This window comes from Apodemus sylvaticus, chromosome 5, assembly GCF_947179515.1.
Source record: "Apodemus sylvaticus chromosome 5, mApoSyl1.1, whole genome shotgun sequence".
Classification (NCBI taxonomy): Eukaryota; Metazoa; Chordata; class Mammalia; order Rodentia; family Muridae; genus Apodemus; species Apodemus sylvaticus.
Window position 1 is genome coordinate 53,529,523 of NC_067476.1, and position 15,517 is coordinate 53,545,039.

Below are 15,517 nucleotides of genomic sequence, written 5' to 3' on the forward strand. Positions count from 1 at the left end.
AAGTTCAAAGCCCATTTGTGCACACACGTGCACAGCACCCATTTGCCTGTTCCAATGTGTGTAGATGCAGGTGCATGTGTGTGCTTATGATGGCCTGATGCTGGGGTCAAGTGTCCTCCTCAACCGAGTGCCACCTCACTTATAAAGCAGGGCCTGTTACTGAACTCGGAGCTTACTCCTTTGGTGAGGCCAGCTAGCCAGCTTGTTCTGTGGATTCCCTGTTTTGGCTTTTAAAGATGCAGAAACCTACCTACTTTACCTACTACTAACACTATATTCAAAGTAGTTACCTCTTTCTCCAATAAAATTTCACCTGCCAGATAACCCTCTTCTCTCAAGAGATTTATAAAAAGGTTTTAAAAACTATTTCCTAAACTGTTCTACTGCAACACTTCTAGTAGCAGTCTAGGTAGGAAATACAATCCCAAACAAATGGAATACTATGCTTCTCTCAACATTTCAAGCAAATGTAGCTTATTTGCCTTATTAATATTTTAACTCTCACTGCTTCTTCTTGAGTTTAGCAAAACAATGTAAATAACTCATTTCAATGTGTGCAAAAAAACTAAAATCAAGTAAATACAATACATGTAAGTTAACACCCAGTTGTGTAACAATATTCTAGCCCCTTTACTTCAATTTGAACTCTTATTGCCTTGTAAGTTTCTATTTCTACAACAGGACTCAAAAGTTTTTAAAATAAAAATAAGAAAAGATTTTTACTTACCCAACATTTGGCAATCCAACGATACCAATTTTCAGTGAGGTTCCAAACCTTCCAATAATCGGAGGTGGTTTAATTCCATCTCCTCCCTTTTTCGGGGGCATCTAAAATATCAAAATGAACTTTTAGGACTACCCCTACAAACAAAACACATATCTGTATACAGAATATATTACTGGGTAATAGAAAAGAAAACTACCATATATATCAACCCACAACGAAAGTAGGAGCAAAAGCCATTCATTTTGGGGGGAGAGGGGCTCTATAAGCAGATCTGATCCTAGATTTGTACCCGAGTCACTTCTGAGTAGTCCCAGAAACACTGCCGAAGCAGGAATCAAAGATAAACATAAAACTTAGTTCTAAACTTCCATGGACAGAAAGCATTTGGAAGCAGGAGCAGAAGCGCAGGTCAAAGAAAGCTCATTACAGAAACACCAGCAACCAAGTCACCTCTCACCAACCTTCCTCTATCACTTGGGACCCTTCTCTCTCTACAACTCAACATTCACCACACTGATGGTCACCACTAGGCCTGGAGGTCCTTCTAACCCAGACCTTTTCACCTTTGACACTGTAGGTAAGACTAATCGGTCCTTATTAAACAGCTTTTGAAACTCACTCTCTACACTGGATACTTTGAAGGCACTCATCTCATCGTGCCTTTAAGATCCAACCTAGAGCTTTCATGTATGCTAAAAGCAAGTGCTCTACCAGTAGGCTCTACAGCCCCGTTTCAAATACTATCAACCTTTTGATTGACAAGTCCAAACTTGCTGTCTTTTCTTGCTTGTCCTGGGCTCTAAGGTCCACTGTGCAAAATTGATCTCACTTTTAGCACTGGAATAGGAACCTGCGAGGAATTGCTTAGAAGTCTTAGTAGTTGGAAACTAAAACTGCCCCTGCCTTCTGGCTGCTCCTCCCTCCTACCCCCCACTCCGCCGCCCCAGAAGTGATATTCCAACCTGTAATCCCAGACTGGGAGGCCAAGGATCTCCCTTTTTTAGGGTCGTGACACCTGTTCCAGGCCTCCATTGGACAGCTGCACGGGGAGAACCCGTCCAGTCTGGTGGCCCACAAGGGGGTGGCCTACAAGGGGTGCCCCCGCAGCCCAGTCAAGCAGGACCCCCGCACACCACCTTTCCCCTCCTGACCCCGCACTGGCGTCCCGCCGAGGTAAGACTTTCCCCCAGACTGCGGCAAGGGCCAATCTCGTGGCCGCGCGGCCTAGTCTGAGGGCGCCTCATTCATCCACATGCCCCAAGCTATCCGCTGCCCTCAGCCCGTCCCGGCGGCCTGTCTCCGGCCTAGCGCCAGCTTCGGAGCCACTGGCCCGGGCACCCATGGGCTCCTTCGGGGACTCACCGTGCACCAGGCTAACGATCGCACGGGGTCCCGGACTGCAAAGACCGGTGTCGCCGGCAGCCGGAGGTGGGGAGGAAGGCGGAGAGAGCGCAGGCCCGGCCCTCCGCCGAGCCGCACGCACGACGGCAGAAGCGACGGAACAGGCGGGCCGGGGCGGCACCTGTGCGCAGGCCACGCCTCCGCAGGGTCACGCCCATTGGCCCGGATGCCCCGGCCCGGATGGGCGGGCCCTGCGGGGGGTGGAGCCTTTGTGGGGCGGGCGCTTAGCACACCCGGCTTCTGCGTCTCATTCCACGTGGTCTTCAACCGAGCCTCTACGTTTCTCTCCACTCCACAGCTCCGGTTCCGGCCTCCTGCTTCGTCTCGGATCTCTCTTGTCCCTGACTGATCTTGCCGAGATCTGCCTTCGCCACCTGCACGGCGCCGCCCTCCTCCCCTCTCCAATAACTTCTTTCAGACAGGCTAACGGTGAGAAGCCATTAAACTTTCTTCAAAGGGAAAATAGACCAAGGAAAATTTCGGATCCAAGACACACCTAACAGCCACAGAAGTACATAAAACATTTAAAGCATCACCATCTTCATCCTCGTCGCTACACGTACATCCCTTTTCTCAGCGAGGTTAAAAAACACGAGAAGGAAACATGATTCCTTCCTGGTTATAAAATGAGATGACTGCGATCCATCTCACGAGGTTATTGGTAGGATTAAATCAAATAATATGTATAAAGTAACCTCCTGACTACACTATGAACTCCACTGGGGGAAAAAAAGTTGTTTATTAAGTTTCCTCCAATGACTTTCAAGTTTGTTGCAGTGAATGTCCAAAAAGTATAATTTTTTTTCAAACCTACCAGTTGCAAATAAAAGGAAAGGGTGCGAATTGGTTGCTAATCCCCAATTTGATGATGACAGAGTAGTAGCAGAGAAGTATCAGATAAAGTCACACAATCAAACAGAAGACACATTGCAAACCCTGATCTCACTGCAAAATCTCTCTTTTTTAAAAATTATGTTTATTGTCTATTGAATGTGTGCTTCTGTGGATTAGCTCATGCATACAACAGTTCTGGTGAGTTCAAGGAACAGCTTGGAGTCCCTTCTCTCCTACTTTGCAGGTTCTGGAGATGAAACAGGTCATGAGGCTTAGCAGCAGGCACCTTTCCACCCTGAGCCATCTCACAGATCTAAAACTGTTCACTGTCTACCAGAATCCTTCTGAATGGCCACGTATAAGCAGCAGCTGAGCCGCTGTTTATAATAAAATCGCATTAAGGTTTTTCTGTCACTCCATGAGAGTGATCCGAGGAAAGCCTTAGAGCTCCTTTGATAAATTTTAAAGACACAGTCTTTGTCTTCTGTTTTGTTATTGTTTATAGATAGTTGCTGTCAGAGCAGTCATGGCCTTACTTTATACAGTTACTAATGCACTACCCACTCAACCTAGTATCCTTGTCATCAAACAATGTATTTGTAAAGTAGACCACAGGGGTAACTAGTACACAGTTTGTAGCCACCGTGGATCTAACTCACATGAACAGCACAAAAGTCTGACAGATTCAAAAATAACACTGTGTTCAATTACTCTGATCCCCACCCCCAGACACACACACACACACACACACACACACACACATCATGGCTTGATGTAGGAGTGGCTTCCTCTGCTCTCATCCCCTGACTAGCAATCAAAAGCCTATGGCAATTCTAGGGACTACTAAAATACGGGGAATAGAAGAGGGGGAAACATGTCATCTAGTGGACTTTTAGGAAAAAAGGAAACGTGTCTCAGAAGCCTCTAGCAGACATCTTCTGTTTTACTGGGCAAAACTAAGTAGAACCTTAATGACTCACAGGTGAGAGGTATTTGGAGTGTGGATGTGTTAGACAACAAGATAAATTAGTTACATGCCAGGCAGGATAAAATAAAACAACCCAAGATTGCATAATTTTCTTCAGAATGACATGATTTAAAACTTGGGAATTAGTTATTTCTGGAATTTTCTATTTAGTATTCTTAATGTTGCACGTGGGCATGATATATTAAAACCATGGAAAGTAAAACCACAGGTAAGGGGCCGGGGCTATAGTACTGGAATGAAGATGTCCCATTTTAGGGTGTAATGACTCAGTGGTTAAGAGCACTGGCTGCTTGTCCAGAGGACCCAAGTTCAATTCCCAGCACCCACATGGTAGCTCAGAACTGTAACTCTGGTCCCATAGAATCCAATGCCTTCTTCTAGCCTCAGAGGACATCAGACAGCCACATATCAGCCACACAGTGTACAGACATCTAAACATCAAAGGTTGGGGGGAGGGGAACCTCTTCCCATTTAAAGAAATATATGTGTATGTTTAGGTAGGTATGTGTATATGTGTGCATGTGTGTATGAGCCTCTGATGTCAGCCCCCAGGAGCCAGCCACCTTTTTTTTTTTTTTTTGGACAGAGTACCTCACTGGGATGACTGGGACCTAGGGCTCATTCATTGGGCAAGTCTGACTAACCAAACCCTGGTCTTCTGGCTCCACATTCCCGGCACGGGGATTATGAACACATAGCCTCTGTACCTGGCTTTTTATATGGGTGCTGAGGATCAAACTCAACCTCGTCCCTGCACAGCATGTACTTTACCAAGTAAGCTACCTCCCAGCCCTTCTCCTTTAAAGACATAGTCTCACTGTTTAGACCAGGCTGGGCTCGAATTCATAATCCGCCTGCCTTGGCTACCTGAGTGCTGGGATTACAGGTAAGCAACACCATATTTACATAGGCTGCCCTACTTTCAAAGAGTCATTTCAAAATCACCTAAAGTGGTGACTGAGGTTACCATGACACCTACTTAGCCCACACCCCTTAGAGGGCTCATTCCTTGTTGTTTGTAGCACATGAGCCTTCTGGCCATAACATATTAGACCTGGGCTATCAAATCCAAGCTGAAGAAATCAAGATTCCTTTTCTTTCTGGAAGTTGGAGTCAGGCCGTAATAACAAATTCTACTGGTTGCTCAGAGGAGAACATAAAACCGGGATAAGGACTATCAGCTATGTTAGGCACTTTTTTTTTTTTAACAGAGGCTATTCTAAAGAAAGAAAAATAAGGCAGAAAGGGGGCAAGTAATCATAAGATGGTCCTGGAGAAATTGAGAGGAGAGAGCAATCACAAGTTCTAAGTGTCCAATTCCAAATGTCTAGCCCATTGAATGGCCTGTTTACTTTTTAACCCCAGGCTCTCTGATAACCTTGCTTTCTACCAAGAACTTCCATTTTCTGTTTAAATTGGTTTACAGTGGATTTCTAATAGCCAAGCAATATTTGCAGTGGCCAAGGCAGACAAGAACTTATAGCCTCCTGGGAACTATCATAATGTATGTCGGAGGCACATTGTCCCTCTTACCTGCAGTCTTAAATTATACAACGTTTTCCCAGAGTATGTGTTCTGTGGAACTGGGATTCTCAAAGAAGCTCTGTTGAATAAGGGATGCAAGATCAGATGAGTTTAGGAAGCACTACATAATCTTTTTGGGAGACTGATGTAATACTTTAGACAATGATTGGTTTTGTTGTTGTTTTAGGGTTGGTATAAAAATCCCTCCCTTTTTTATTTACTTATTGTATGTGTTTGAGTGTTTTGCCTGTATGTATGTTGTCTTAGGGTTTTACTGTTGTGAACAGACACCATGACCAAGGCAACTCTTATAAGGACAGCATTTAATTGAGGTTCAGTCCATTATCATCAAGGCAGGAACATGACAGCATCCAGGCAGGCATGATTCAGGCAGAGCTGAGAGCTCTACATCTTCACCTGAAGGCTGCTAATGGAAGACTGACTTTCTGGCAGCTAGGACAAGGGTCTAAAAGCCCACACCCACAGTGACACACCTACTCCAACAGGGCCACACCTTCTAATAGTGCCACTCCCTGGGTCGAGCATATACAAACCATCACATATGTCTATGAACCACATGTATGCCTGCTGCCCTCAGAGGCCAGAAGACAGTGTTAGACACTTCACACACCCCGGGAAAGGAGTTTTATGGATGGTTGTGAACTGGCATGTCGGTACTGGAAACTGAACCCCTGCCCACTGGAAGAGCAAACTGTGTTCTCTTAACTGCTGAGGCATCTGCCCAGACCCACAAACAAACAAAACACACACACAAAAACACACCTATTAAATTTCAAGAGCTGGCTCAGCGAGTAAAGACACCATCAAGCCGCACCACCTGAGTTTGATCCTCAGGATCCACATGGTCAAAGGAGAAACCCAGCGCCCAGAAGTTGTCCTGTGCCCACTATGCACATCCAGACTCCTATGTGGACACAACACACAAGAAGAATAAGCATCAAAGGGTGGTGGCACATGAAGAGGCATCCCTATGAATTCGTGATCAGCATGATCTTTCCAGCCAGTTCCTGGCCAGGCATGGACTGATAGTGAGAGCCTGCCTCAGAGAGAGAGAAAGAGAAGAAAGAAGCTATCAAGAAGAAACAACATTCAGGGAACTTAAGTCAGAAGATCCATTCCAAAAGCACTGTTTAAGTGCAAGTCTATAACCCTGTGGGAAGGCACAAAGGAGGAAGGGTGGAGGGACCTGTGGCTGCCAAGGGTTGGACGGAGACAGGGAGGGGTAACTGAGTACATAGGGCGTTAGAGCAATGAGATGACCTTGCATGACGCTATAAAGTAGCTGCTATACGCCTATCCTAAACTAAGGATTTGCAGCCCCAAAGAAAACTCTAGGGCATGGAGGGTAGGTGGCATCAGCTGTAATAAGCATACTGTTCCAACAGGGAGAGTGGTAATGGAACTCTATCAATTGTAGGGAAAGGTGGGACATGAAAAAATTTCTATGCCTTCCTCTCCATTTTGCTATGAACCTAAGGCCATTCTTTAAAAAAAAAAAAAAATGCCTATTGAAAAAGAAGTGTGGAGCAGAGCAGTGGTGCATGCCTTTAACCTCAGCATTCAGGAGGGAGGCAGGTGGATTTCAGTGTTTAAGGCCAGCCTGGTATACAGAGTGAGTTCCAGGTCAGCCAGGGCTATTCAGAAAAACCCTATCTCAAAACAACAACAAAAAACAAAAACAAAAAAAAGAAAGATGTATATGAGTGTTCTTGCAGAATCAAAATTCAATTTAAATATTTTATATATAAACATCAGCTTCAAAGAGAATGTTTGGCCAGGATTTCCTTTCTTTAAACATGGCCATTCAATTTGGTCAATGTGATTAACTGTTGGAAGACATATCCACCCCCAGTGGTATACTTCCTCCAATAAGGCCTCAACTACCCAACAAGGCCACACCTGATAATCCTTTCAAATAGTGCCACTCCCTGGTGACCAAGAATCTGTGAACCTGTGAGGACCTTTCTCATTCAAACCACACACTGATAAGACACCGGGACCAAGGCAACTTATAGAAGCAATAGTTTATTTGGAGCTTTCAGTTTCAGAGAGTTAGAGTCTATGACCATCGTGGTGGGGAGCATGACCACAGCCAGGCAGGCAGTGTGCCAGAGCAGCAACTCAGAGCTTACATCCTGAGAAACCAATACATGACAGAGAGATGATTTAGGCTTTGAAACCACAAAGCCTACTCCCAGTGACACACCTCATCCAACAAAGAAGGCCACACCTCCTAATCCGTCCCAAGCAGTTCTACCAACTTGGTACCAAACCACAACTATATGAGCCTTTGTGGGACATTATCAGCCAACACCACACCTCCTGTTGTGACAGCAATATAATTCTGTAGTGTCAATGATATATTCCTGTTAACACTGAATCTAGATGAATCATTAGTTCTAACTCCCAGTTTACAAGAAATAGAGTGAATTACAGGGATGAGTTAATGACTCTACAAGAAAGCAGTCATCCATATCCAACAAAATGATTCAGGTGATTTTGTCAGCATATCAATGGCACAAAAAAAGAAGGGGCACCAGCCAGATGAAGGTCCTTGCTGCCAAAGTTGAGTTGGATTCCAGGAGTCTGCAGGTGAAAGACTGAATCGACTGCTAAAAATCATCCTCTGACCTCCGCAAATGGGCCATACTATGCTGCGTGCGCGCACACACACACACACAATTATAGTTGGGGAACAACTTCTACACAACGGGCCCCTAAGAATTTTAAGGACTTTGAAACAAAAACAGAGTCTAAGAGCAGTAGTCCACGCCTTCAGTTCCAGGGCTCAGGAGGCAGATGTAGGTAGATCTCCATGAGCTTGAGGCCGATATGCTCTACATAGTTCCAGGGTAGTCAGAGCTACATAACAGACAGACTGTCTCAAAGGATAGAAAATTTTGATTCCTAGCACCCACATGGTGGCTTACAACCATCCTTTACTCCAGTTCAGGGGATCCTATGCCCTCTTCTGACCTCTTAGAGCACAAGACAAACATGTGATTGATACACCAACATACACACAGATAAAACAAACATATACATAAATATAAATACAAAATATATTAAATTTAATGTCTAAAAATAAAAAATATATACACACTGAATGTGTGGGCACACAACGTTCTCAGCACTGCAGAGGCAGAAGCAGGGACAGACAGATTTCTATACATTCAAAGCCTGCCTAACCTGCACAGTGAGTTTTAGGCCAGGCAAGCTATGACTACATTAAGAGACAGACCCTGTCTGAAAATAATGACAAATAAATCATTTGTGGTATATGATAACCTGAAAGAATATAGATTTTTAAACTACCTCCTAGAGTTCATCAAAACAGCATAAATATCTCTGAGTCTTTGTAAGTTACTCAGTAAGCCTGATTGATTGATTGATTGATTGATTGATAGACAAGATCTCTCTACATAGCTCTGACTGCTCTGGAACTCACTAAGTAGAATAGTCTGACCTTGAACTCACAGAGATCCACCTGCCTCTGTTTCCTGGTGGCTGGGATAAAAGGTGTGCACCACATCACTCTCTCAGTAAATCTTCTTAAAAGAAGAAGTAAAATCATGTTTTCTTGCTGTACCCTATGAAGGTGCCTTTCTATAACTTGATTTTTCCCTCTCCTCTGAGAGCAACAGTCTTCCCTTTATCCTTGGAAGATATTCTGCTTTGACAAGACAGAGGAGGTTGAGTAACATGTAGTCCATTACTCAACAGTTCTTGAATCCAAAGGGGGAGAGAGAAAGGAACCAGTGTGCTGAATGAGCCTTACAGTGTCGACAAGTAGAAGCCCTTGTAGTGCCAGACTGGAAAGAACTACAGTCTGGAATGGGGGGCGGTGGTAAGATGGCAGTCACTGAGATGGTTGGGGAGAGTCCTAGAGACCCAGAAACATACAGTTTCCTCACAGTAAATAACTGCATGTGGCAAGAACAGAAGAGAGGTCCTAAAAGGACCTGCCTACTGGAATCTTCCCTCTGCTGTTGTCCCTACACTCCTGCTAACAAATTCAATTAAGGCATAATAAAGTCCTAGCCAACTGGAAAGAATAACCATGAAGCAGACCGAAGTGTGATGGCTCCGAGAAGATGGATGGAAAGAACTGATTTGCTTCCAATCAATTGTTCAGCTATATGAAACTGTCCTTCTAAGACAGGCTATGAGATCTTTGTATAGAATTGATAGCAAAATATAACTGCCTAATAATCTGTGAATGAACTGGAATGAGCTATCTAGGGAAAGTATAGAATCTTCATTATTCTTTAACCGTAGATTTCATCTTCAGTATGAGGCTTTGAGGGTGTTTCACGCTGCTTGTTCTTTATGTTCACCATCCATAATCTTTCCTTCAAAGTCAAACTTTCAGAAATGTGCATGTCATGTGCATTTGTCTTCTGCTGCACTTTGAGAAACTTCAAAGAAAGTCTAATGCAATGAATAGTTTCTTCACTTTATTCAACAGGATAAAGCCAGCTAAAGAATCTCCGTAGTAACAAGATTTTCTCTTAGAAGTAAAAATAAAAACTTGATACTCAAATAAGCAACAAAACAAATTTCTTATTTGTCTTAGTTAGGATTTCTATTGCTATGATGAAAGACCATAACTGAAAGCAACTTGGTGAGGAAGGGTTTGTTTTGTTTATACTTCCACATCACAGACATCATGGAAAGAAGTCAAGGCCGGAACCTGGAGGCAGAAACTCATGTGGAGGCTGTGGAGGAGTGCTATTTACTGCCTTGCTCCTCATGACTTGTTCAGCTGCCTTATAGAACCTATGACCAGTAGTCAAAGGGTGGCACTGCCTACAGTGAGCCTGGCCCTCCCATATGAATCATCAGTCAAGAGAAGGCGAAGGCCCTGCAGACTTGCCTATAGACCAGTCCTATGAGGGTATTAATAAAGATTTCTTCTTCACAGATGACCTTAGTTTCTGTCAAGCTGACATATAAACTAGCCACTATTATTGAACTATTAACACAAAAAGAAGAAATTAAGATCAATGAAAGTCTTGAGACTTGAGAAAGTAAAGATGTGGAGATATCAATCCAAATAAAGCGTGTGTGTGTGTGTGTGTGTGTGTGTGTGTGTGTGTAACCAACATATACATTATATAGTAGTATATGTTAAATAAGTATTTTTCTACTTAAGAATATACAAATTTTTTTAGAATAGGACTCTTTAATTTTATAGATTGTGTTTTTCTCTCTGTTAAACTTTTAATTTTTCTATTGAAGTATTGGCGAATGCTCTGATGCAGTAGAAAGAACAAAACCATTGGCCCCGGATTAAATTCTAGTATTACCAATTACATTATATCACATTCCTACACAGTGTGCCTCCAGGGAACTCTAAAAGATAGATACAAAATTGTTATACCTATTTAGCTAAAGTTTGGTGTTTGCCATTTGGGGTCATTAATTAAGGCAACTAATTGTCCATTCATGTATCTTACACTCTGGTGGCTAAAATCATTTCAAGAACACGAGAAAATAAAGGCTGTCAGTTTCTCTTGTGTCACAGTCTGGAAAGCCTAGACTATAATTTTGTCCACATTCTTTTGATCAGCCCACTAGAATCAAGGAGAGGAAGTAAGTTTGACCTCTTGATATGATCAGGAGGAAATATATCCCACTAGAAGAAGCATTTGAAGATGATAGCAGAGGGTGATTAATTTTTAGAAACTAGCTAGTAGAGTCTAACCTCTGGCCACTGCAGTTTGCCTCTCTCCATATGAAAAATACATTCATCCCTTTTCAGACCCTGGAATGTACAACTACAGCATCAACTCAAATTCCAGATTGGTCTAAATAAGAGCAAGAGTGGATAAGCCTCTACTAGCATACTCTGTGGTGCAGCACCCTGAGTATCAAGACCTGTGATCTAAAAGCTCTGAATACCTGCTGCATGTGCAATGAGAAATATGGTGATGGGATAGAAACAAAATATCCACAACCGATACTTTAAAAAGGGAGACGATAATGAAAAGCACTGGACTCTAATTCACTTACCCTGTCCTTGTGTCCTATGGCCTTTCTCACTTCTGCCTTCCTTCTGGTCCCCCAAACCAATGCCACATGACTTAGTGTCTCAGTCAGGGTTTCTATTCCTACACAACATCATTACAAAGAAGCAAGTTGAGGAGGAAAGGGTTTATTCAGCTTACATTTCCACACCGCTGTTCATCACCAAAGGAAGTCAGGACTGGAACTCAAGCAGGTCAGGAAGCAGGAGCTGATGCAGAAACCATGGAGGGATGTTCCTTTCTGGCTTGCTTCCCCTGGCTTGCTCAGCCTACTCTCTTATAGAACCCAAGACCACCAGCCCAGGGATGGCACCACCCACAAGGGGCCCTCCCCCTTGATCACTAATTGAGAAAATGCCCCACAACTGGATCTCGTGGAGGTATTTCCTCAACTGAAGTTCCTTTCTCTGTGATTATTCCAGTCTGTGTCAAGTTGATACACAAAACCAGCCAGTACACTTAGATTTGTGTTACAGCATCCCTGAGGTGAACCTGGTTCCCATGCTGCTATCTACTGCTATGTAAAAGCCCATATTTTCAGTGACTTAAAAGCAGCATCAACTTTATCACTTCTCTTGAGTCTGTAGACTGTAGGAGTGGGGTGGGTACATGGGTAGTTCTTCTTGTTTGGGACCCCTTATGTAGCTGCAATCATAGCAGCTACATAAGTTTTGTTATGTACGATATATTTACGTCTGCCCAAATGCAAATGTCTTATTCCTACCCCTCAACACATGGGTATTATAAGGTGTGACCTTTGGAAAGTTATTATATTTGGAAAGTGAAGGTTAGAGACCTTATGAGTAGAATTAGAGCTTTTATAAAAGCTCTAACCTGGACCTCGGCCAGTAAAATGTTTGCTGTGCAATCATAGGGACCCGAGTAAGATACCCAGAACCCATATAAAAGGCATATACTCATAGGACCCGAGTAAGATACCCAGAACCCATATAAAAGGCATATACTCATAGGACCCGAGTAAGATACCCAGAACCCATATAAAAGGCATATACTCATAGGACCCGAGTAAGATACCCAGAACCCATATAAAAGGCATATACTCATAGGACCCGAGTAAGATACCCAGAACCCATATAAAAGGCATATACTCATAGGCAGGAAGGGACAGACCTGAGGAGTTCTGGGGCTGGCTGCTTAACCAGGCTAGCTGAATCAGGAAATGCAGAATTCAATGAGAGACCCTGTCTCAAAAAGGACAGAAGCCAGCTAGTAAGGACACATACTTTTAGTCTTAGCACTGGGGAGGGAAAGGCAGGCAGATCTCTGTCGAGGCCAGCCTGGTCTACAGTATGGAGGGAGTTCCAGGACGGCCAGGGCTACACAGGGAAACCCTGTCTCAGAAAAAGCAAAATAAAAAAGAGGAGGGAGAGTGATTGAGAAACTAATATGACCTGTACGTGCTCAGATGTGCATATGCTGAACGTGTATGTGCGAACCAGGAACATAAAGAAAGGGTTGGGCGGTGGTGGTGCATGCCTGTAATCCCAGCACTCTGGGAGGCAGAGGCAGGCAGATTTCTGAGTTCAAGACCAGCTTGGTCTACAGAGTGAGATCCAGGACATCCAGGGCTACACAGAGAAACCCTGTCTCCAAAAAACCAAAAATCCAGAAAAAAAAAAAAAAGAAAGAAAGAAAGAATCTGAAAGGCCAATTTAAGAGCCTAGCTACTACAGCAATTAAGTCTAGAGCTACTCAGTTTAGAATAGATTTGAAGAGTGGCTTCTGGGCCCTTTTCATCTGGCTGAGATTCATACTGAAGAATTGGCTCTTAGGATTATGGAAACTGAAAAGCCTCATAGGCTAACTGGAGACTCAGAGAAGCTGCTGACAAAGTCCTGAGGACCAGAGTACTGATGGTGTAAGTCCCAGAAGGCTGATGTTGAGGCCCGAGAACCCTGACAGAGAGAATGAGTTCCGTCCTGCACCTTTTGTTCCACATCTGGCAATACCGCTGTTCATTTTCAACCATTCATCAATCGCCAGATAACTGGGTCGGTTCTTCCCTTTGAGTCGTTGTAATACCAAGGACATTTATTTACAGCTTTATTCAATTTAAACCGAAGGTTCCGTGGGATGTCTTCAATAAAGTGAATGTGTGTGTGCTTGGTGTGGGTATGGTTTGTGTGTTGTCTTCTTTCAGTTTTTAAGATTGGAATCCATATTTCAGCAAAGAAAGCCAGCTAGAAGAAAACTGATTTCTGGAGTGGGAAATTGAGGCAATGAGGAATACTCAGTGTGGAGTGGGGGAATGATGAGTACTTGGTGTGAACTGAGGGCAATGAGTACTCAGATAGTGTGAAGCAAAGGCAATGATGAATACTCAGATAGTGTGAAATGAGGGCAATGATGTATACTCAGTGTGAAGTGAGGACAATGATGTATACTCAGTGTGAACCAAGGGCAATGAGTACTCAGTGTGAAGCGAAGGCAATGATGAATACTCGGTATGAAGTGAGGGCAATGGTGTATACTCAGTGTGAAGTGAGGACAATGGTGTATACTCAGTGTGAACTGAGGGCAATGAGTACTCAGATAGTGTGAAGCGAAGGCAATGATGAATACTCGGTATGAAGTGAGGGCAATGGTGTATACTCAGTGTGAAGTGAGGGCAATGGTGTATACTCAGTGTGAAGTGAGGGCAATGGTGTACACTCAGTGTGAAGTTAGAAATAACGGGTCCACCGTATTACTCACACTTACAACCCCAGGAGGAGGACCAGAGCATAAAAAAGAACCCATGCTGTTTTTCATGGGCAGGGGAATTTATATAAGAAAGCTTAAATAAAAGTTCTCCTATTTCAAGATTTATAGGATGCATGAGCCAAATAAAATGGCCTTGTTCTGAGGATTTGCGTACCGAGCACTCTCCTGGCGGGCGGGCTATACTGTAGTGAGAGGTGGGCGCTCACCCCCCCAGCCTGTGCCTGCTCGAAGAGTGTTTTTGTTTTTGCAATAATTAATGCTTTCCAGAACCCATCCTCTCACTTTCATCTTCCTTGGCAAACAGAGGTTTTCAATATTTCCCCACACTTAAAAAGAACCAAACAATAAAGCCATGTTGACAGAGCTTTTAGGAAATGCTTCCTCTGGGCATAACACAAATAAATCTTTTCTGTATAACTCGGCACATGTCTCCTCTCCTTTAGTAGTGACTTTAAGACTTGTCACTACTTCAGACAGCCCTTCCTCTGACATCTGTCACCAGCAACCTCATTTATCTAGCCACTGAGCCATCTGGCCCTTCCTTCTGTGTATCCTTCCTTTGGACAGACCCCCCTAGTGCCTTAGGGTTTTAGACATAAGGCTCCTGGCTCCTTTCCTTCTCCCTACACCTGGTCCCAATGGTCAGCCACCCTTTCACCCTTTCACTCTCAGCAGCTCCAGGCTTGGACTCAACCTCTCAGCCTCTGTCCAAACAAATTCAACTGTCCTGGAGCTTTTTGCTACCCTGCCCTGAACCTTACATCCCCTGGGGCTACAAGGCAGTTCAGGAATTGCTTTCTTTCCTTTCTATTCATAGTGCCTGCCTTAAGGCTTTGCTGCTTTTCTCCAGTCTCCAACACCAGTCCCTCAAATAAAAGAAAGGAAGGAGAGAGAGAGAGAGAGAGAGAGAAAGAGAGAGAGAGAGAGAAGAAGAAGAAGGAGGAGGAGGAGGAGGAGGAGGAGGAGGAAGGAAGGAAGGAAGGAAGGAAGGAAGGAAGGAAGGAAGGAAGGAAGGAAGGAAGGAAGGAAGGAAGGAAGACAAGGAGTTGGTATTCCTTGATCCCTACTGTACCCTTACCCTCTATACGCTCTAGACCCAGCACCTCAGAATATTCAAAAACACGCCTTTGATTAAGACATTTCATGACTTCAATTTTCCCAAGGCCTAAACCCCTAGGAGGAAATCTTAGCTTGAGCCCAACCCCAGTCTACTTTATTTCAGAAAGATCATGTTACACTTTTGCTACAATAAACAGTGACCTCGCCTTG

The 15,517-nt window shown here is 43.8% G+C and overlaps 1 protein-coding gene across 1 annotated transcript in view; it reads right to left on the reverse strand.

Moving 5' to 3' along the window:
* Positions 1–2,232, reverse strand: part of Ola1 (Obg like ATPase 1) — a 114,835-nt gene extending 112,603 nt beyond the window's left edge. Inside the window, exons 1-2 of the mRNA XM_052182702.1 lie at positions 2,090–2,232; positions 728–828 (exon numbers count right to left, since the gene is read on the reverse strand). Coding sequence (XP_052038662.1) covers positions 728–828 — 101 coding nt within the window. The 5' untranslated portion in view covers positions 2,090–2,232. The remainder of the gene's footprint in view (positions 1–727; positions 829–2,089) is intronic.
* Between the last annotated feature and the right edge of the window lie 13,285 nt (positions 2,233–15,517).